The sequence below is a fragment of the Petromyzon marinus genome, chromosome 9 (genome assembly GCF_048934315.1).
Source record: "Petromyzon marinus isolate PM22_M1 ecotype Great Lakes invasive population chromosome 9, UKy_Petmar_22M1.pri1.0, whole genome shotgun sequence".
NCBI lineage: Eukaryota > Metazoa > Chordata > Hyperoartia > Petromyzontiformes > Petromyzontidae > Petromyzon > Petromyzon marinus.
The window spans coordinates 10677437-10701446 of NC_133675.1; the positions used below are offsets into that span (position 1 = coordinate 10677437).

General features: G+C 52.2%; 1 protein-coding gene across 1 annotated transcript; it reads left to right on the forward strand.

Annotated features, from left to right (window-relative positions):
• Positions 1–1522: 1522 nt before the first annotated feature.
• On the forward strand, positions 1523–23035 carry FGF8 (fibroblast growth factor 8). The gene is made up of 5 exons (XM_032950514.2): positions 1523–2473; positions 3682–3718; positions 6978–7143; positions 16603–16709; positions 22567–23035. The coding sequence occupies exons 1-5, from the start codon at positions 2436–2438 to the stop codon at positions 22912–22914; spliced, it is 696 nt and encodes a 231-aa protein (XP_032806405.1). The 5' UTR covers positions 1523–2435; the 3' UTR covers positions 22915–23035.
• Positions 23036–24010: the final 975 nt, after the last annotated feature.

Consider the following 24010-nt stretch of genomic DNA (forward strand, 5'->3'; position numbering starts at 1 on the left):
TAAAATTTTCTCCAGGTCCTCTGGATTTTCGTTCCACATTTAGAAATATGCATTTCGAGTATTTGGCTGCGTTACGTTTTCACATGATAAGCCACTTCGTTGAGCTATCATTTGTGGCCAGCTCACTTCTGAAAAAGAGCTGTATAGCTCGGTGGGCCGTGTCTGGTAAATAAAAAAAAATAGTTTTGTTTTAGATGACGAGGAATGTTAAAGAAAATCCCCGCTAGAATTGTGACTGCTGTGCGCTGTTAGATGCCTGTGCGAGTTGAGTTTCTCTCCTTTGAACGGTGCTCAGAGAGCGCAGCAGTCCACCTTGTCACAAAGCGCCGAGTGTCGCTTTCACGAGGAGCGAACCAGTCTCAGTTTTGACCAAGAGTTTCCGTATAAAATGTACGGATTTATTACAACTCTCTAGTGGGGAGTAAGTATGCCGCAGTGTCGGACTTGGTGCGCACAGAGCGTGCATGACATTAGAAGTGGGGATGGGGGGGGGGACCTGGACGAACATTAACATTCTACATTGCCAATGCGGCGCGTTTTGCTTTGCAATGAAAGCTGTTCTACAAATGCGCATCGCCGTAATTTGCGCAGTGAAGATTGCAGTTTTATAGTTTGAGTGTGCAGGTGAGGCCCGTCAATGACCCTTAATATCGTCAATATATTAGCCCCCATCAGGTTATATATGTTGATATATTTACGCACACATCTTGAAGTTATTGACACAACTATTAATTACGCATTATCACATATCCACTTTGCTAGACATTGACAACGACGCGAAACCTCAGCGCTTTTCATACACGTCGTACGCATTTATAGATTTCGTGTGTCGCATAGCGAGTACGCGTGTATGTGTTTCTATGTGGGTGTGTGTGTGGGGAGCGGTGGTGTAGCGATTAGCGCTACGCTGCGCTACGAACCGGGCTTGCCGAGTTCGATTCCCGCTCACGGCCAACACCGGTGACATTTATCGACTCAGCCTCAAATGAGTACCTGGTTCGATGTGTAAACATCGCCACTGGGAAGACAAAGGCGGTCGGGCGTGGTGCTGGCCACCCACCCTCTCGTGTACCGTTCCAGCCTTCAAAGGTGCTCGTTGACAGCACTTGCCCCAAAAGTCTGTTAAGGCTATACGGGGGGATCTCTTTTTTGTGGCTATGTGTGTGTGTATGTGTGTTGCTGCTGTGTTTCATTGTTTCACTGCTATAAATGCTGTTGGAGAATCCCGGGTTACTATGAATAGCGTGCGCCCACGCAGTCCCACACAGCATGACAAACGCCTTGCTTGTCATCGATTTTTTGTTTCTTTCTACTCGACTGCTTGATTTGTTGTGCATTTGTGTTGGCGGCCCGGGGTGTTGGGTGAGGGATTCTAAGGGGGTGGGTGGTAAATGGTGCTTGCTGGTGGTGAGTGGTGGTGCGGTGAGGGAGGGAGGTGGAGGGGAGGAGAGGGAGGAGGGATGGAGGGAGGGAAGGCGGGCCGGCGGGAGAAGCGAAATGCGTGAGTGTGTGCGTGAGTGTTGGTGGCAGGGGGTTGCAGAGGGGATGGTCTGGCGACGTCACAACCGGAACACAGGCAGTGGGCCATTTAAAAGTCATCATTTAAATGAGAGGCATAGGTCCAGGGAGGGCTCGGGCGAGGGACAGGTGTGGGGTGATAAGGGGCTGCGTCGGCACCGCGTGCAGCCACAAGACCCGCGCCTGCTGTGGTGCATCGCGGACAGCGCAGCACGGCGCAGCGACTCGGGGACTGACTGCCGCCTGATCTTTGAAGAGAGACCGACAACGCAGAAGAGACAGAGTCACAGAGAGCGAGAGAGAGACAGACAGACAGAGAGACAGTGACGTGCTGAGAGAAGAGAGGAGTCTTAGACATTTAGCGCGGCGTCCTCGGGACTACTGCGCATGTAATTCACGCGGTGGTGACGTCGCTAGGGGAAATATTCGCGGCGAATTGATCCGCCCGGCAGAGGAAACCGGCCCGCTCGTCCCATCTCCGGCAAATCGAGTCGCAGACCCCGGACTCGCGACCGTCTGCGTCGCTGCGGCTCCCAGCGAAGCCCGGAGCATCACCTCGCCACTGCCATCCTCACCCCTCCTGTTCCTAACCCCCGTGCCTCCATCTCCCCCCCCCCCACTCCTCCTCCTCCTCGCCCCCTTCTCATCGCCCCCACCAAGCAACTAACCAAGCCCCCCACGTCCTACGCCCCCCCCCCCTACTCCCACCCCCCACTCCCCGCCCCCACTCCCACCAGAACCAACTAGCCCCCCCCACCACCCCCTTACCCTACCCCCCATCCTCATCATCACATCATCCTCCGCTTGCCCGGCCGGTTGCATTGCAGCAAGAGGTTGCGCCGGCGAGGATTAACGACCCCGCTGTCTCCATCGACCGCGTCCTGCGCCGCAGCGAAGAGCGCCGCGCGCCGTCCAAGATGCGACCCTCGCACTGCCGGCGGCCACTCGCGTCCCTGTAAGTGGCGGTGCTTCGAGCGCTCCTCGCCTCTCTCCGTACATCCAGCGCACAATTTGATCGTTCTTCTGCAGCGCTTTGCCCGCTATGCCTCGCCTCCTTGAGAGGGATGGGTATTTCAGCACGGCGGCGTCTGTATGCGCGTGTGCGTGCCGTGTGCGTGATTTGCGCATAGCTACGGGAGACCTTTAAAGCGGACGGCCCGCGCTGAACTACAGGCTGTGTAGAGGTTATGCAAGGGCTTGCGATGGGGGGGGGGGGGTTAATATTAGCGGTGAACAGATAATAGTTAGTTACAGCGATGATGATGTTGACGCTACTAACGATGCAGCGACCGAAACGTTCCGATTGACGCTGCTTGTATCACTGCGTTGCAGAGATAAGAATTGTAAAATGTGCAGTGCGGCGGAGGTGGGGGGGGGCAGGACAGGTACTCGGGCTTCTGTGCGCGCGATCTGACCTCTGTAGGCGTGCGCGCGCGCGTGTGTGTGCGCGCCTGTTTTTGCATGCACGAGTTTGTATATTTGTCAACGCACGTATACTTGTGCGCGTGTAAGAAAGCATGTGTATTGTATGAGTGACTGAATGCGTGTCTGTGTATATCGGCAGTCTGTTAAGGCTATTCGGGGAAATCGTTGTCTTTGTGTGTAGGTATATGAAACTGCTTTTTTGTGTTTAGTTTGTTGTTGTTCTGTCGCACCTCCGTTGAGTACATACGTATACTGAATATAAATAGTGTATACATGTGAATGTATGAATGCGCGCACGCATGTGTGGATGCGAAGCGGGAATTGAACTCAATTATCTGAATCGGTTCTGGGCCGCCCCTAGGTCGACTCAGCCTTAAATGAGTAGCTGGTGCGGTGCGTAAAACATCGGCACTGGGGAGATAAAGACGGACGGGGCGTGGTGCTGCCCACCCTTGACAGCACTTGCCCCAATAAGTAAATTGAGGCCACACGTTGGGATGTCTGTCTTTGTACGCACGTATATGTGTGTATGAGATTGTGTGGTCGAGGCTCGCCGATAGCCTCCCGTCGCTCGAGGAACCCTGGAGGCGCGTGTCACCTGGCACAACAGCAGCAGCAGGATGAGGAGGAGGAGGAGGCACGTGTTCAGTGAGAGATCGTCCGCAGCGAGCGAGCGCGGCGGGATTGTGCCGCGGCTAAATCTGTTTTGATGGATTTCTTGTTGTTGTTTTCTCGCAGATGCCTACACTTCCTGGTGCTCTGCTTTCAAGTGCAGGTACGGGACCGCTGATTCTACTTTGATAGACGACGCGAGCAACAGTTTGTCCGGCCCCGTGACGTTGAAGCGTTCAATGTCTCAGCACCCAATATATATTTTATGAGCGTACCCCGATCGTGTGAATTGTACACACACTGACACACAAATACAAATATCCCCCGTTTAGCCTTGCCGGACTATTGGGCCAAGTGTACACGCGCACGCACGGCACATATCCAAGGGTGTGTCGTTGTTGCTGCTGTTGCTGCTGCCGATTTAGACTTCTACGAAAGTTGTCTTTATTTATATTTTGGGTGGAAACGGTCGAAGTCCGACGTCGATGTATCCCATCGGCGGCACTGGGTGGTACGCATCCGACAAAAAGAGGCGAAATGTTTTGGCAGAGATGATGCATCGCCACGTGCGGCGCAACAGCTTCTCGAGGTGTGAACAAGTCCATCGGGGAGGGGGGGGGGGGGTTAGAGGACAACTCAACCGCGCAATACTCGGGGGTAAAAACTAAAAAAAAGTTGGTCGAAAGTATCGAGTGTTCTCACAAAAAAAGAGTGCTCGGTGATTGAAAGTTTTTTTTACGGATATGGGAGAAGAAAAGAAAAGTTACCGGAAAGTTATCGATTCGTGATCCCTTCCACGTGATCCTAACAGCTCCCACAACCAGCCCCGTGGCACAGACGCTCTTAACTTGAACAGAATCGATATTGATGATGCGCCGATTGGTCACGCCGTGACCTCTGTGCAATTCAGCTGTCACGAAACAACTTCTGGATAAGATATATATCTATGAATGTGTAGCTATAACTGTAACTAACGGGGATACCATAGCTCACCACGAGTTCATAGTAACCATGAAAGACAAAACAACGACAATAATCTCCCGTTTAGCCTGTAAAAGACTGTTGGGGCAAGCGCTGTTAGCGAGTAGCACCTATGAAGGCCGGCACGGGCACACGAGGGCGATGAGTGGCCAACACCACGTCTGGCCGCCTTTGTCTCCCGAGTGGCGATGTTTACACACCGCACCAGGTACTCATTTGAGGCCGAGTCGACCTAGTAACCACAGCACACGTACGCACATGCATGCATTGCTTCGGAGCCGCTTATAGCCCCGCGACGAACGAAACGTCCCGGGTGTAGCCCAAACGGCGCGGACACTCGTAGAGAGATGATCCCTCCTCATCTTGGAAGCTAGCAGATAGATGGCAGCAGAAGGCAGCGGGCTGCGTGAGTCTACATTCATTATTATCATAATGCGCCTTCTCCTTTGTTTCTACTCGAGGGAAGTTTTATTTTGTTGTTTCGTTTCCTATCTCTCTCTCTCCATCTCTCCAACGCCGAGAGTTGGGTAGAGTTGCGAAAGGTTTAGACGTTTCGGGGCGTAGGCCTGCAGCAGGTGCCCTTATCCAGTGGGTTCATGTATACTGTTTCAATTCTTAGAGCATGTTAGAGAGCCCGTTGAGAGCAGAAATCTCATGTTCTGTTTTAAGGGAGACCTGGGAACACGTACAGGACTCATCTATGTGTGTTGAACTTCTGCTGTACCGTACGTAGCCAACCGTGCTAATGGCTAGGGTCCTAGTGCTACAATAACGAGTTAAATCATCTTCACGGCAAACGACCCAACATAAGAAATGTCAACATTTAAACTGATAATAAAAATTATGCAATTGGCTGTATGTATTTATACGTATTAATACCACACACCCGCACGCACCAGCGTGGTGAAGTATGGTCAAACTTCGCCCACGACTGGCACGGCGTGTGAAGACCTTCATCCGGCAACGGATTGACAGAAGGGCTCTATGCATGCGTGCACTGCTGCACAGTTATTTGTACCTGCGAGCGCTGTTATGGATGTTTTGTATCGGCATCGGTCATGCTGTTAGCGCGAACACAAGACATATCTTAGCTGGCACGGATCAAAGCCCCTTGATGTGAGAGTATGGACACACATCTCGCGTGAGAGCCCTCCAAAGGGGCTATCTATAGCCTCAATGAAAACAACACTTTATAAACAACAACAGCAGCAGCAGCAACAACAATGCAGTCGTCACAAATAAACACGCCCTCTCTGCAAGCAGTGACACGCATTGAGATTGATAACATTATTTTAAACCAGGTGAGAGCCCATTAAGAGCAGATGGCTCATTTTTTTTGTTGGCAAGGGAGACCTTGGGTGCTCTTAGGTCAAAACAATATGCGTACATTTATTTATTTTCCCAGCAAAATTTCACTGACTCCTTCCTTGGGACATATGCCCAATTAAATTTTTTTGAGAGAAAATAAACGAGGGCGTCATTTGCAGGAGTTCTCGGAGAAACCCCACCACGCAAACGGGGAGGTTGAACAACCCCAAAGGTCTATAAAGACCAACTTTTGTTTTGTGACACGACTATCTTAGAGAGAGAGAGAGAAGGGAGGGAGGAGAGACGTAGATGTCATCGCGTATGTAAAACACATCGATGCAATGCCTGCACGTGTATGCTGAATGTACCTATGCGTACGTTGGTGTATGTACCTGTATCAGTGGGTGCATGTCCGCGCGGGCGTGTGTGTTTCTGAATGCAGTGTACGTGCGTGTGCGAAAGCACGTTCACGTACGTGCCTACGCACGCGCGCACGTGTGTGTGTCCGTGTGTGTGAGCATTTACTTGTACGTGAACTGTGAGTACATGTGTGTGCGTGTGTGTTGTTTGTGGGGAGCGGTAGTGTAGTGGTTAGCGTGCTGCGCTATAAACCCGGCGACCCGGGTTCGGTTCCCGCTCACGGCCAACACCGGTGACGATTTTCTGAACCGGTCCTGGGCCTCCCCTAGGTCGACTCAGCCTCAAACGAGTACCTGCTGCGGTGTGTAAACATCGCCACTGGGGAGGCAAAGGCGGTCGGGCGTGGTGCCGGCCACCCACCCCCTCGTGTATCGTTCCAGCACTTGCCCCTACAGTATCTTAAGGCTATACGGGGGATTTTTGTCTCTTTGTCTTTGTTGGGTTCGATTCCCGCTCAAAGCCAACATCAGCGACTGGTCCTGGTGCGATGTTTAAACATCCTCACCCACCCCGTCGTGCCGGCCTTAATAGGCGCTCGCTAACAGCACTTGCCCTGTTGAGGCTATAGCGGGGAAGTGAGGGGGGGGGGGTGAATCTTTGTGTGGGTGCGTGGGTGCATGTGGGTGTGCGTGTGGGTGCGCGCGTGGGTGCGGGTGCGTGGGTGTGCACGAGTGTAAGTAATGGAGAACTTGCCTCCCCCACTCACTGACCAGGCGGCGCCGGATTTTACGCAGCACGTGGAGGCGCAGCTCCAGCGACCGGACGCCGTGAGCCGCAAGCACATCCGCTCCTATCAGCTCTACAGCCGCACGAGCGGGAAGCACGTGCAGATCGTGGGCAAGCGCATCAACGCGCGCGCCGACGACGGAAATAAGTTCGGTGAGTGTGGAGTGAGTGAGTGAGAGAGGAGCGGTGGCGCAGCGGTTGGGTTAGCGCAGGGGTCGGCGACCAAAATAGTAAGAAGAAGCGTAATTTTTTCGGCGAATTCGGGAAAGAAACAATAAAAAACCCTCAGTAGTTCAAGAGACGCAATGCCACGGTGTATCACGAGACGGCCCTTGATAAACAACTGTCACGAAGCAGCTACAGGTTACCCGACCCTTGGGTTAGCCACCAACAACCCGAGTTCACATTTCCAGAACCACGGCCGACATTAACGAATCGATCTTGGGACCTCGGTCCCCCAGATCAACTTAAACCTTAAAACGAATATAACACGAGTACGTGGTGCGTTGCGTGTGTGCAAACATCGCCAGTAGGAGGGATACAAAGGCGGTCGGACGTGGTGTGGGCCATACCACCCCTTCGTGCATTGCCAATAAGTGCTCGCTAACAGCACGTATGTGTGTGTGTGTGTGCTTGCAATACAGAGACAACACCACACACGAGGGACCTTTTGAGGGTTGAGTTGAACATGTATCTGCTTTTCAGTATGGGTGGCCACAATATATAAAGACACTCGCTTGAATCTAAGTTTCGTTTTTATATTCACAACTGCTCGCTTGGAATGAATCATCCATCCCAAATGCACACACACACACACACGCATACTTACTTGATCGACAGAATATGCACCTATCAACTTTGCATGCTCATACATGTCGACACACACACGTACATACGTATACACATAGGTGTATATGTGTGTGCCATGTATGTTGCGTGGCATGTATGTATATGGTATGTATGTTACACGTGCCCCAGACGTTGGTATCATGCACTGCCCAGCCCGTCGTTTCGACCTCAGTCCACCACGCAACGCCGGTCTCTCCCCGCCGTCTATCAGGCTAAACGAGAGACCTTTTTTAAAATTCTGTTTGCTAAGTGATCTGAACTTGCCCCATGCCTATAACCCTCCGCGCCCTAGGTCCGCTGAGCCTCAAACGATGAGAGCAGGTGGACTGTGTACACGAAACAACTTCAACTTTAAACAAAAAACCCTTTCCCAACAGCTCGCCCAATACGGCAGCAATGTAACCCGGCGGGAATCACGTACACGTGTCTTTTCTTAAGAAACGTGTTGCAACTACCTGGTGTCTTGACGAACGTCGGCAGTGATCGATCCACTGCTGGATGAAGGCATCTCGGATGTTGCTCGATAGGTGCTCGCTAAAATTACGTGTCGCTGCAGTGAGTGTGTGTGTGTGTGCATATGTACGGCATGTATGCACACTAGACGGTGAACAAACTGTGCGTGTGCATTAGCTCCCTTACATTCATCGAGACTATTGGGGCAAAGTTCTTCTTTGCAAGCACCCACATGCATTAAACATTCACACACGAATACCCAACCAAGAATACACACGTTCAATGCAAACGCAGACAGATGTTTCCCGCACCTCCGATTAGCACGGCTGGCTACGTGCGGTGCGAAATAAGTTCAACATATGTACACACATGCACACAGACAAAGGGTCATACACAGACACACAAACTCTCGTAATGTATAAAGACACAGACAAACACAAAGGTACCAAATACAATGCTATCTGGACTTACGTAACATCTAAAAAAAATGCAACTGCCCACTGAGCATGCTGTGCAAAGCATTGAGACATTGGAATCTTGGGGAAAGGAAGGTGATTTATTTACACACACACATATACCCCCAACACAAAACACTCACGGAAACACACACTCGTACAAGCCTAAAATAAGGACAGATTCAGAGTGTAATGAAGCTAACGTCTGGGTCACCACAAAGACAAAGATCCCCCGTTTAGCGTTTTACAGACTGTTGGGGAAAGTGCTCTTAGCGAGCACCTATGAAGGCCGATACGGCACACGAGAGGCGCGGGGGGGGGGGGGGGCAGCACCGCGCCCGGTCACATTTGCAGACAGCACCAGATACTCATTTGAGGCTGAGTCGACCTAGGGGAGGCGCAGGACCGGTTCAGATAATCGTCACTTTGTGTTGGTAGTGCCCAGGAATCGAACTCGCGTCGCTGGGTTTGTAGCGCAGCGCACGAACCGCTGCACCACCGTTCCCCTTCCCCCCGCCCCCATTGAAGAGTCAGGAGAACGTAGACGGCACGTGGTCCGTTTAACTTGGCACAGACGAAATGCGCGCGTGTTGGTCAATGGCAATGGCGCAGGAAGCTGCTCCTCACACCCCCCGGTGTAACTCAAGATAACACTCCGGATCGCTCTGCCTGCCCGGTTATAATTACACGCGGATGGGGCTGGCGGCATGTGGGCGCTCAGCTGATTCAAGCGATCTCACATCCGCGCGCGGGTGCAAGCAGAAGCCCATCGGGCCCATGGCTCGTTTCGCTTGGCGCATTAAATGTTGTTGTTGTTGTTGTGCCCCCGATGCTTGCGCGGGCTGAAACGCCGCAACCCGCCCACCCCCTTGCCTGTCTGGCCCTGGCTGCGCCCCTTGTGTTGCGAGGGCTGCGAAGATACGTGGGTGTGTGAGTTAATCACTCAGCGTGGCAGCCCATGGAGCCGCACACCGGCTCAGACAGGACGTGCGGTGTCAGCTCATCGAGTGAGTGTGTGTGAGTGAGTGTGTGAGTGTGTGTGAGAGTGTGTATGTGAATCTATTTGCGTGTGTGGGGACGGGGAACGGTGGTGCAGCAGTTAGCGCGCTGCGACGCTCATGGCCACCAATACCGGTGACGATTGTCTGAATCGGTCATGGGCCTCCCCTAGGTCGACTCAGCCTCAAATTAGTACATTGTCCGGTGTGTAAACACCGCCACTCGGGGAGACAAAGGCGGCCGGGCGTGGTGCTGGCCACCCACCTCCTCGTAAGCTCGTTATCCTTCACATGTGCCGTGTGTAACCACCAGCCTATAGGCTGTTGATGTTTAAAGACAAAATAGACACTAATTTGAAGACATCATGCAGACATGATGCCTTGTTTGTAGGTGTCTATTTGGTGTTTGAACGTCTTGACACCTCCTGTATTTATGCCAGTAAGGTGTGAGCCCCTTTTTATCATGAATTATCTCGACACTAACTGAATGCTCCAATAGCCAGCCTATAATAGGCAATGGGGGTGATCTTTGTCTATATCTTTGTATGTATGAAGGTATGGACGTGTATTGAATTCCCTATACTTTATTTAAACAGACTCATGAGGCAAGTGCTGTTTGCAAGCACCTATTAAGCCCAACTGCAGCCACCGATATTCCATAGCAATCGCAGTGGTTTGAGTTCCATTCCAGGCCACGGCTAACATCAGTGGCGAGTGATATCTGAACCGGTCCTGAGGCCCTCTCCTCGAACAATTTCAGCCCTTTAATGATGTACCTGCGTTGCGGGTATGTAAACATCTTCACTGGGGGAGACAAAGGCGGCCGGACGTGGTTCTGGACGGCCACCCCCTGTGCCGTTTTGGACTTCATATAAGAGGTGCTCGCTAACAGCACTTGCCCCCAACAGGCTACATGGGTGATCTTTCCCTTTGTATAGTGCACGACAGAGGCCGCTCGCTTCGTTCATCGATACTGAGCAGCGCGCGGCTGCCCGGCCCTGCGCTCGCTGGGCCATTGCCTCACGCGTCCTGGCAGTCTGACTGCCTTCCCACCCCCCTCCCTCGATACTGTTGGTTTTCCTCTGCTTCTTCTTCTTCTTGAGCGGTACACCTCTCCCGTGTTTGTCTAAGGCGACTGTAACAACTCCCCGTCAATGAGCTTCACCCGGAGCTACCGACGTTGATGTGACATTGTCCTAGACGATAGCAATACCACAGGGCAAGCAAGTGGGGGATGGAGGGGGGGTTCTCCTTCATTATTGTTCTCCTCGCTTTGCACAGCGATCACTCCCCTGGGTACTTTGACCCAACAACTCGGCAATCACATCTTGTTGCATAATAAAGGGCAGCGGCGATTTTATTCGCCGCTCTGCGCTCGCCACAATCACTTTTGCTTGCCACAGTCCGGCTTCCGAGTGAGACGCACGCGAACACTCCACATCGACCACCTCCAAATCCCTCCCACGGGCTGCCGATACAATCCCAGGTCAATTTCAAGATCGCACTCAAAGTTCTCACGTTCCGTCCATTAGTTTCGCCTCCTGCCTGCCTCGGTTCCACCCCCAGTCAACCTTCGCTCGGCGGGAGATCGCTCATTCTCCTATGCTGCCCCCATTGTCTGGCACTGCTTTCCTCCTGCCGTCGGTGCTGTCGCTTCCCTGCCCCTGTTCGCAGTCCAGGCTCAATGAACACCTTACTTCCCCCTCCTCTACCTACAGGCTCGCCTGCCCCTCCCTCTGTATTATAAAATAAAGACAAGTACTGCTCCTGCGACAAATACAATTGTGAATCGTACAGAGCTTGGAGTTGTCGCAATAATAAGAATGGATCGCATGGGTGCCTCTCCACGCATTGCGCAACACGGTTCGCCAGGTGAATCGTTTAACGCCGGGCTGTAATGTGAGAGCACGTGCGACTTGCTTGAGGGATGTGCAGCGGTGTATACGGCCCACAATAAAGACGCTCGAGCAGCGCTTATGGTGCAATAGAAAAATCACCCTGAGCCCGTGCAGGACGTGAAAAGGGGCGACTTGCCGTGGGTATAGAGCACAAACCAACACCACCAGCACGTGCGTTTTAGCAACCTGCGTCGAATGGGCAACGCGCGGTTTTAGCGTACACCTATCCGGCATAAGTTCAGTGCAAAGTGAAGTTGGCGTTGTTTTAATGCAGCAATGTCGAACCTCTTTCGCACGGCACGTAACCAACTGTGCTGATCGGTTGGTGCTACACACATACGTACACACACACAACGAACACCCCACACGTATGCACATGCATGCATACACGTGCACATACACGCAAAGAAGCACACGCTAACAAGCACAAAGACAAAGATCGCCCTTAGAGGCATAACAGGGCACCAGTGAAGGCTGGCACGGCACACGAGAGGGTGGGTGGCCAGCACCACGCCCGGTCGCCTTTTTCTCCCCAGTGGCGATGTTTACACACCGCACCTGGTACTCATTTGAGGCTGAGTGAACCTAGGGGAGTCCCAGGGCGGGTTCAGATAATCGTCACCGGTGTTGGCTAAACTCTGGTGGCCGAGGTTCGTAGCGCAGTGCCCGGCACCACCGTTCCCCTACCAATCCCTACACCCAAGCATACGCACATACACACACGGGCGCGCGCAAGCAAGCGTACACACACACACATACACCCACGCACTCTCCCTACCACGCCGTGTGTTGTGTTCATTTGCCCAACGCGGTGTGCGTGAGCATCACTCGGCGTTGAGACGCGCTGTGCGGGTCACGGATACCTCGTCGTAGAGGTAATTTGCAATTTGCTCCGCTTACAAGCGTCGTCAGAGACGCCGCTATTGGCGAACGTCTCAAAAGTTTCCGAGTGATTGGACCTCGTTGCTTCGTCATAACATTGCACGTGCGATCGGTTTGGTCGAGGTTGCGTTCGAGGTTGGTGTGGGTGGGGGTGGGGGGGTAGATGTGAAAAATTGCAATGCAATAATTTGTGAATTCGAGCAATAATTTGTGAAGATGGATTATTGGGTACACGGACGTAAGGGTTGGGGGTTGCGTGACGGTTGAGATGCCACTCGCCACTGATGCGAGCCTTGGTCGGGAATTCAGTTTCAGTTTTATTTATTTGGTATAGCCCTGTGAGCCATTCGGCTCTTGATTCGGCTGCAACCGCAACAAACAAAACACGACAACATCTTAAAGTGACTATGTGACTGTGCAAACAGAAAATCCAGGAAAAAACAACAAAATATTCCTGAAAAAGCACCGTACACCAACGCTGTGTGCAAAAATCCCAGTGGGATGCAAGTCAAACAACAACAACCACAAGACAACTTAGATTAAGGCCATCAGTCTAACTCCGTACTACAACAAACATGGCCAAAACAACAAACGTTTTCGACATCACCAAAATAAAGCCATAAAAGCAATGTAACAGCGAGTGGACGGTCAGGTCCACTGATCCACTCATTCCCCTTCCCCACTCCACCCACCATGCGCACACGAAATCGTTTTGATAACAAAGTAGTCAATGAGGTTGGATTGGTCTATCCCTGCGATCATTTTATGATTAAGTTAGTTCTTGGATATATCTGAAAGTAAATGGAAATCGTCAGAGTGGCAGTAGTCTAGCTCTCTGGATAAAGGTAAATAAATAATATGTACGTCTGTCACCCTGTGGGTTTTATGAAGCAATGTTTTTTTTTCAGCAGCCTGTTTTTGTAAGCAGGGCACGTACACGTACTCGATTCAACTGTACTGGAGTCTCATCAGCACAAGTCAGGCCTGTCACACTAATTGTTTGATGGGTACAGGCTTGAGCGACAGCACCAATGGTGCTGCCAGGCATATTAATGTCTCGGCGTCATTCTTCCCCCGCGTTAAAACGTGAGCGCTTGCGCTAGTCGGAAGATCCGCAGTGCCGATTAGTGCGCACCCCCGATTAGCACGGTTGTCTGCGTACGGTGTGAGAGAAGTTTAAACGTACATACACACACACCCACCAAATCTGGCCAATTTCCTGAGTTCCTAAGCCCCATCTCACTAATTTCACCTGCTAAGAGTGGGTTAGGTGCAACTGTGGCAAAATAGCAACTCTCACCAACATTAGCATTAGGTAGGGAAATTCGGCCAAAGGATTGCCAAATGGTTTTGCCCTTCACCCGAGTGGGAGATTGCACGTTCACACAGAGGATCCATGCATAGGCTGATGGACGCAAATGTTACTTTTTTATGATGAGACACAGATGTAATCCTCCTTATTTATTCATTTATTATACCCAGAAGTCTCTATCCACTTTGGTGCATGAGATTATTTTTTTTACTCGGCTAAACTTTTTTTTTACTCGGCTAAACTTTATAACCCCAAAGCGTTACATACCATCGATACATATGTTATAAAATCGTAACGTGTGTCATTATAATCGCTTTCATTGTAGGGTCGTTGTCTTATATAATACAACAAATACATTGCACTAAGTGGTCCAGTATTGTTACGAGATCACATTTTATTGCCATGACCTCTGAGTTCAGTGCGCCATCCATGCACACACTGGCGGTATTCTTGCATTCCGTACAGCGTCTACTGCCGCCTTGAATTGGTTGAAGGACCTTCACGTTCAACTCTGACATCATCAATACAAACTATTGCTTGTCGTACGAAAGCAGACACAGTTAGAGCATGCTCACTTTATGCTTTGCGGCGATTATTGTCTAGCACCATTTTTAAAGCTAAGGTGGCTGGGTGGCTCAGAGGTCAGAGCGCTAAAGCCAGCACCCGCTGAATACCTGGGTTCGCTCCCGGGTTTTAGCCACTTGTGAGTGACCTGGATTCTCACGTGTAGCGAGTTGATGACTGCACAAAAGTACAAACTCTTGGATTAGAACTTAATTTTGTTTATTATACGAAATTCAGCGCCGAGAATTCACAAGTATCATGTTTGACACATTGTGCGAAGGGTAAAAAGCAGCTTGAATAGGGAGGGGGGGGGGTAACAGCAGTTCATGACCGTTCTTATTGAAGAAATAGAGGCTCAAAATAGACGCCGGAGGCGTCTGGAACGACAAAACTCACGAAAGAAAGTCACAGCGTCCTTTGCATGTCAAAGGTGACAACAACTTCGTTCTTGCTAATGTTATGCGCACGGCCTGTGCAACAGACCAGCAGCCTGCTGTAAGCAAGTTTTTTTTTTACATTCATTTCGACTGCAGTAGAATTAATCTGACAGGCGACACCGTACGCGTGGAATTGAAAATGCGGGGGCTGTCACCAATCGCTACCACCACAGTTGATATCTCACCTGTCGACATTTACAAGATCGCCGATAAGCTCACGCACAGACTGCTTCTGTGTATTATACAAAACCGGAGCAGACCCCTCCTCCTCCTCCTCCAATCTCGCACGCACCCGCTAACTTATCGGGGTGTGGGCATTACAAGCGCAAATCATAATGTATTATTTAGTTGGCGCAATTGGGTCGGCGAGTTGGTGGTGGTTTTACGGTGGCACGACGAACGAGGAGTGTCTTAATAACTTCTCACCATCGCGCTTTGGCAAGAGGCTCCTGTAACGTGCGCACACGTCCACATACATACACACGCGCGCGAGCGCATGCAAGGTTTGTGGTTTTGCGCGAACGGCCTCGGCGAACAATGATTCTCCTTAAGTGCGCGCGTGGAGCTAATCACGACGCAGGGAGGGTTCCAAACCGCAGGGCAAAGAGCGCTTAATCTGAAATGTGGCTGCGCGTGTGGCTGCAGCGAGGAAAGGAAGGGGGCATTGGCACCCGGGTCAGAGCGGGTCGCACGCGGGGTGGAATGAGTGCTGCTCTCGTGGAGGAGGAGGAGGAGGAGAGAGCGCAGGAGTTAAGTCACGTGGCTCAGGGATGGCTTACGGCAGGTGCATGGATGTTTGAATGTTGTGGGCTCTGGCTTTGTGTGTGTGTTTACGCCTGTTTGTTTGTGTGCGTTTATGTGCATGCGTGGTTGAATGGATGTGCGTTTGTGCCTCTGTGTTTGGGAATGTATGATTGTGGATGCGCGCGCATGCGTGTGTGTGTGTGTGGTGGGGAGCGGTGGTGTAGCGGTTATCGCTACGCTGCGCTGCGAACCCGGCGGCCCGAGTTCGATTCCCGCTCACGGCCAACACTGGTGACGATTATGTGAATCGGTCCTGGGCCTCCCCTAGGTCGACTCAGCCTCAAATGAGTACCTGGTGCAGTGTGTAAACATCACCACTGGGGAGACAAAGGCGGCCCTCTCGTGTACCGTGCCGTCCTTCATAGGTGCTACTCCCTAACAGCGCTTGCCCCAACAGTCTATTAAAGGCTGAGGGATATATTTGTGTGGCCAACCACCCCTCTGGTGTGCCGTGCCGGCCTTCATAGGCGCTCGCAAACAGCACTTGCCCAAAAAGTATGCTGAGGCTATATGGGGGACCTTTGTCTGTGTACGCAATTCATAGAATACCGCAGCAGCTACCGATCGCCCACAACAGCACATTTATCGTATCCAGCCTGCAGAATATTGCTGCGTTTACAACACAAAATAAACAAAGCAAACACCACTACGTTGGGCAATGCATTCGGCCGAAAAAGCGGATGTACAAAGGGCTGTCAATGATTACATTCATGATATAACACACACGCACGCGCGTATGCTCAGGTCGAACACATTTAGCAAATGCGCGGTCTATACCATAAACAAACGCGATCATAATATCCTCCTCGTCCACGCCACCTCGGTTGCTGCAGCTGCTGCTGCTGCTTTAACAGCTGCTGCTGCTATCACCGCAACCTTGGCTGTGTAGATCCCCTCCCCAACTCGTTCTCATCGCCTCCTCCTCCTCCTCCTCCATTCTCTTTGCTGTGTGCCCCGCAGCCAAACTGACCGTGGAAACGGACACGTTCGGCAGCCGCGTGCGGATAAAAGGAGCAGAATCCGGCTACTACATCTGCATGAACAAAAAGGGGAAGCTGGTGGGCAAGGTGAGAGCTGCAACCACGCACCTCACACGGAACTTGCAGCCCGCGCACGTGGGCTGCAAGTGTAGCCTGACACTGGTGCCAGGCTAGGTGCACTTGGAGGACACGTCAAGTGACGACAGCTCGCTGGCAGGCGGTCACGGGACAGACCAAAATGTTGTGGGTTGACATACAACGACAAATACAGACGTACAGACACGTACATAATGCACCTTACAGGCCACGTGGCTTTGGCACGAACCCCTTCTCGCACGCCTCCTCCCACACACAGACATCAACATCAACAACAACCGCCATTCGCCACTAAGTGGCGGTGACGTCACCACATCGCTTGTGCCAGGCTATGTGCACGTTGAGGCCACATGAAGTGTCGAACGCCCGCCGGCAGGAGGTCCCAGGTGCCACGGGTCGACTGACGGAGATGACACATCCATGCACACGGACACACGCACGCACACGTGCTACATACACGCGCGAACACAGCCCACGTGCTCTGCCAATAATTAGATTTTTGAACACCTCTTCTCATTCACACGCACACACAAAGATCCCCCGAATAAGCTAGGATAGAATGTGCCGTCAGAGATCACCTGTTAAGGTCGCCTTTGTCTAGCTCGCGCTGATGATTACACATCATACAAAGGAACTCATTTAGAGCTGAGTCGGTCTAAGGTGAGGGCCCAGGACAAGTTCAGGTGATACTACTTACCGCTGATATTACCTGCGGCCGGATATTGTGCGCGAGCACAGGCACATACAAAGGCAAAGATCCCCCGCGTAGCGTGAACAGAATGTTGGGGAAAGTGGTATTAGCGGGCACCTACGAATGCATATGGTGACAAAGATCCCCCGTGTAGCCTTAACAGGACTGGGGCAAGTGCTGTTAGCTAGCGCCTATGAAGGCCGGTACGGCACACGAGGGTGTGGGTGTCCAGCACCACCAGGCGCGCACACACGCGCATACGCACGCACGCGTCTCGTTCGTGTTTCGAAACAGACCACGTGACCTGTGGTTATAAGCGAGATTGCTTATTGATAGAGGAGGTGATGGAGGTGGGCTGTGGTAGGGGCGCAGTGGTTAAGTGTGTGTCGGGCGGGGTGGTCTGGGTGGGTGCGCGTGTGTGTGTGTGTGCACGGTTGACCCACTCACTCTCTTTAGCACCCGTTTGGCTGGAGAGTTGGTGTCAGTCCCGGCGTGTGGATTGTGGTTCGGGATTTACGCAAAAAAAAGTGCAAGGAGGAGATGGTAAATCTGTACGTGTATAGGCCTTTTTTTACGCTTTCTTTGTTTGCATGAACGCCTGTTATTATTGATTGCGTCTGATAAAAGCACGTTCCGCACGCGTGCACCATTCACGATGCGCGTGTGTTCACGGCACTGCGGTGCGGCACGTTGCTACTCACGCGGTATTATTTGGGTGGAGCGGTGGCACGGTGGTTAGCAACGCTGTGCACTATGAACCCGGCTACCCAAGTGAGTTTCATTCCCGGCCACGGATTAACATTGATGGCGATAGGATATGAGAAATGGATCTAGTCCACACTCCCCGCCACACACCCCCTCTCTCCGTCACCGGCGTGGTAAAGTATGGTCAAACAATCTCCCATAAACTTCATGCGTTTTTTTCTCTCTTATTCTTTACTGCCATTAACCCTATACGATACTGTTGCTAGCCCTATCTTGTCGCTCGTCGTATTTTGTCATTGCTAGTAACATTAATGATTGCTCATACTTGACTGCACTGTTGTTACATAATATGCACGCAGGAAATCAGAATTATTGATGCATCCGCCTACGTCCGAGGAATGTGGATTTCCCACCTCCAGACGCTCGTTTGACCTCGTCATTTGATCAGTGGGGATACTCAAGTAATTTGCAGCTGTGGCGCAGGGACAATGCAAGACACTTATCTACTTAATTTAAGAAAACATTATTACGCTCATAATTCCGCTTAAACCAAGCCAAAAGTACCATTATTACACTTGGATTATACGGTATACTACTAATAATGATTAACTGCATCGTATATTCATATTAGCGTATGAGGAGCGCATTGCTGAGTGGTGCCCCGTGAGTGGAATGTTCGTGGCTTTAGGTGACCGTCAAAGCTCGCATAACGCGGCGTTGACTTGTACGCATGTACGTCGAACTTCTTTCGCACCGTACCTAGCCAACCGTGTCAATCGGAGGTGCGGAAACCAACGGTATCGATGACTTGCACACGGGGCATTCAGTGAGCGATCTATATCGATGGAGAAACCCATTGAAGGTCCGTTGAGACGGCGAGAATTTTCCTTTTGCATTCGTGCTCGAGAGAGGCCCTAGGCAGTATTCTCGACGGCAGTGCATCGAGAGAGGCTTGTGAGCACAAGCACGTACGGTGTCTCAACACCAGCAGCAGCAGAGTGAGACACGTACAAATCACCGCTGGAGACAGATCACGCGGAGAGAGAGAGACGATGCATGCGCCCGTAACATCGTGCCACGCTTTCGCCACAGCATTCAGCGACTTATCTAGGAGCTCGCCTGTCCACATCCAGTGAACGCAAGCTGCACGCAGACAGCGCACGGGATGATAAGGAGATGGGGGGCCGTTCTTCCAGCATTAGGCGCGTCGATGAGTGACGGGTGACTTCCGTAGCTGCGCGATTCGTTCGGGCACCCGGTTTGTCTTGATACAAATGGATAGCGCTTGAGGCCCCTTGTCCAAAGTTGCGACGTTTCCTTACCGCCTCCCTGCACCGACGAGATACCCGCGTGTGCGGTCGCAATCGCGGGTTGACGCATCGTTCATGCGTATGGAGCAAGGGCAGTTGAGCGCCTATTTAGGTGATGGCGTTGGCTCGCAGCCTGCAAAGTGCGGAGTCGTCCCGCTCTTCCCATTGCTGACGGCGACCGACACGAGCGAATCAAACATTTACGACTTTACGGCTATTTGTCAGTCCACTGCTGGATGAATGCCTCCCCAAGCCCCGTGTTGCCCATGGGGGTTATGTTGACGGTACTTAGCCACGCTGCTCAGCGCGGGTTGGTGACGGGGTGGAAAGGAGAGGGAACCGGGGACACGGTTAGATATCACGCACCGCTGATGTTAGCCCAGGCTGGGAAAATTAAAAAAACTCAAATCGACGAGTTTGTAGCGCAGTACTCGTTTGAACAATTGTGGCCATACAGAGTCGATCGAGTAAGAGCCCATTCTGACCAGAAGGGACCAGGCACCTAGGGTGTTAATGATGCGCTGCGTTCACTCGATAGCCTTTGACCTAGGTGGAATAAAAAAAACGTGACCTAGATAAGTCACTCTGATTGCAGTTGCATTAAGGAATGTGTTTTCTATACAGAAAAGATCCGCAGGACGGTCCTCCATCGAGTTCTGACGGTATACGTTGCATTGTAAGCTGTACCGAATGTGCAGTCGTGGCTTGGGCTGACCTTTGACCGCGGGAGTGTTTGTTGATGAACTTGTGCTGTTTGGTAAATGCTGCCGCCTTAAATGTGCGTTGAATGGGCGCACATGGTGGTGGTGCGGGAACACGTGGTGTGTGTGCACGTGGTGTGTGTGTGTACGTAGTGTGTGTGTGCACGTGGTGTGTGTGTGCACGTAGTGTGTGTGCACGTAGTGTGTGTATGCACGTGGTGTGTGTGTGCACGTGGTGTGTGTGTGCACGTGGTGTGTGTGTGTGCACGTGGTGTGTGTGTGCACGTGGTGTGTGTGTGCACGTGGTGTGTGTGTGCACGTAGTGTGTGTGTGCACGTGGTGTGTGTGTGCACGTGGTGTGTGTGTGCACGTGGTGTGTGTGCACGTGGTGTGTGTGTGCACGTGGTGTGTGTGTGTGCACGTGGTGTGTGTGTGCACGTGGTGTGTGTGTGCACGTGGTGTGTGTGTGCACGTGGTGTGTGTGTGTGCACGTGCTGTAGAAGCACCCATCCCGCGACTTCTCCAGCTGTTCATGGCTCGCCGCGGTGGTTATGAGATGTTAACCACCTCGCCTGGTATACAGGAGGTCGTGGGTTCGATCCCGATGGACTTTGGATTTGGTAAAATAAAATAGTTTAGTTTCGTTCACTTCATCAACCTACACGATAGACGCGGTACCTTAGACATACGTACAATACACGCCAGTGGTGGAGCGGTGGCGCCGTGCTTAGCTGATTGAGCCGTGAACCTCACCACCTGAGTTGGATTCTTAGCCACGGCGAGCATCAGTGGCGGGTGGTATATAAAGCCAGTGTCCCCGCGCACCTCTGCACCCCCGCCCGCCCCCAACCCAACACTAACTCGCACTGACCAGCGTGGTGAAGTATGGTCAAACAACCCCCATGACTGACGTGACGCTTCGATGCCTGTATCTCGACATTACAGATTCAATAGAAAGTGCGTCACGTTTTCTTCACCTCAAGCACGCGCGTGCGCTTCGATACTACTCTATGCCTCAGCGCGCGTATATCGCAACGGCTTACAATATATCCCACTCATGTCTGCAGAGTAAACATTAAAATCACCACCACCGTTTTATCTCAGACACAATCTCACCGCGAATTGGTATTTTGTATTAGTTCAGTGTCACGTGTCAGCGAGCCCTTTATTTGTTTACACCCGAGGGTTCATTGACATCGCGACGATTTTGTCTATCAACGGAGTTAAATCATTGTCGTGTCTGTCCTCATATTCGCCACATCGATTCGCGTATCACATGGGCGATTCCCCCCCCCCTCCCTCTCGCCTCTCCCCCTACCTCCCTGAATATGAGAATCGTTTTGGGGCCCCGTGATGATCTCCGCTACGTGAACAACGGCCTTGCATCGGCAATTCATCAGAACCGCAGGGGACAAATTGCATATTTCCCTCGGTGACATTCCTGGCTTCTGCGAGTTGTATCCCCGCCCGCAAACACGGATCCATCACCCCCCCTTGCTTGCGGGTTCGCCAACAGTCGGTGTCTGTATGCCCGTCACTCGGCCAACGTGTCAATAATGCGAGCCACGCCAACAACTTCCCCTCCACCTACCCCCCGCATCGACCGCGTTGTTACTGGTGCTGGGCGAGCGTGGAGGGTGGTAGGCGTGTCGTTCGATGAGTGTTAAGGTGACTTTAAAGGACCACCCCCCCCCCTATCTGCGTTCAAATCATCTCCTTCTGTACGGTGAACGACTGCTGATCCCTCTTGCTAGCTTGACCTTGTTTAACGGGGGGGAAGGGGGGGGGGGAACTGGGAGGCGGCAACACGGTCAATGTCACGAACGAACGTTAACCCGACGTTTGAACGCCGAACAGAATGAGTTACATCAGCCGATTTTATTCCACCGCTGTAAGTCTGCTGTAGCGCTCACCCCCGGTGTGTGCGATTATCGTAGAGGTGCTTGGATTCGCGAATCGACGTGTTGGGTTGTTGTTGTTGTTGTTGTTTTAACATGGATCGTGGCGGACTTCTCTCACCATTGGTGACTTCTCGCATAGCGGCACAGCACACAACTGCAGGAAGTGTGGTGGGTGGGTGGGTGGTGGAGCGGTGGCGCAGTGGTTGACGCGCAATCACGTCTAACATCGGTGGCGAGTGATGTCCGAACGGGTCCCGGTATCCCTTTACGCACCTTCAATAACCGTGCGAACCAGCCTGGTGAAATATGGTCGAATTGAACCCCCCCCCCGCCCCGCCCCGCCCACTCTGATTGACACAACACGACTTGGGTAGAGGCTTTCATCCAGCCATCCAGCAGTGGATTGACCTCGTCTGCTGCTGCTGCTGCTCATCACGACGACACAGATCCTCCCCAAACAGCCCCCTCCCGTCCCTCCTCAACTCACTGACCCCTCTCCCTCCCCCGTCCGTCGCTCTCTCTCTCTCGCCGCGCGTGCAGAAGGAGGGTAAAGACACGGACTGCGTCTTCAAGGAGATCGTGCTGGAGAACAACTACACCGCGCTCGAGTCGGTCATGTACGGCGGCTGGTATATGGGCTTCACGCGCAAGGGCCGGCCGCGCAAGGGCTCGCAGACGAGCCAGCACCAGCGTGAGGTCCACTTCATGAAGCGCTTCCAGCGCACCTCGGAGGAGCGTGAGCGCAAGTTCATCCAGGTGGCCACGGGGGCCGCGCGCCGCAGCAAGCGCATGCACGGGGCCGCCGCCGCCGCCGGATCGTCGTCCTCGTCGTCTGCGTCGTCGTCTGCGTCTGAGTCGTCGTCTTCGTTGGCTTCCCGCCCGCGGTAGACGCGCGAGGAAGGGAGCGCGCGCGTTGCGTGCGCGGGCGCGCGGCGCGGAAGAAGGGGCGGACGCGGCAGGAGGGAGGGGAGAAGAGAGAGAGGGAGGGAGAGAGTGCAGAGAGAGAGTGGAGGAGGAGAGGAGATCCCAGAGGTTGAAGAATAATGGCTGGGTGTAGCAGGAGAGAGTGGAGAGGGGGAGAGAGAGGGAGGGAGAAAGGTCTTGAGAGGTAGGGAAATTTGACCGCTGGGGAGAAGACAGTGGAGAGAGACAACGAGTCCGATGGAAGCAGCAGACAGCAGAGAGAACTGGAGCAATGTACATAGCGAGAGAATGTATAAAGCGTGCGTGTGAGAGAGACTTTGAGCAGAGTGAGTGTGTAAACAGTGTGAGAGAGTACGAGCTGTGTAGAGAGACGTAGAGAGAGATGGGGGGTGGGGGAGGTGAGAGAGAACGGTGTTTCAGAAGATATCGTGTGGCCTCATCTCGATCAGATAAACCCAACACCCGCATTATGCAGAAGCAGGAGCCGAGAAAATGAGACAACTAAGACACCTCCATTGTATTTATCATTGACAACAACAACAACAGCAACAACGGCGGTGGCGGGCCATGATGAGAATGAACAATACCGATCTACAAACGGAAGAGAAAGAAGAAAAAAAAAACAAAAATGGAAGTAATTTTTTTACGACGAGATGTTTATTTTTGTAAAAACCCAAACCTCTCGATAAGACTGCGCTGTCAAGAAGAGTGGACGAGTCCTCCGTGTCGCGGCCACTGGCGCCTTCCAGCAGGGACACTGTCTCCCTGCACGTGTTTGCCAATCTTCGCGTATTTATTGAACCAAACGAGCGAGCGATCACAGTACACTCGACACGGGCAAGCCGACCCTTGTGTTCTGTTTCTTTGGGTTATTGTTGTTATTATTATTTTGTACGTTTTTTTTTTACACACCGTTCCGATTAGTCGACTGACACTTTAGCGCATCGCTGGACGGTACTATCGCGCAGAAGGGGGGTGGGGGGTAAAGAAGCAGTGTAGCCCTGTGCTTCGTACATTGTACGTTGTCCGCCCTCATCGGAGGAGTGTACGCGATTGTAAA

Coding starts and splice junctions, on each gene's coding strand:
- FGF8 (XM_032950514.2), top strand. CDS start 2,436: ATGCGACCCTCGCACTGCCGGCGGCCACTCGCGTCCCT. Junction 3,719..6,977: donor TGCTCTGCTTTCAAGTGCAG/GTACGGGACCGC, acceptor CTCACTGACCAG/GCGGCGCCGGATTTTACGCA. Junction 16,710..22,566: donor AGGGGAAGCTGGTGGGCAAG/GTGAGAGCTGCA, acceptor CCGCGCGTGCAG/AAGGAGGGTAAAGACACGGA.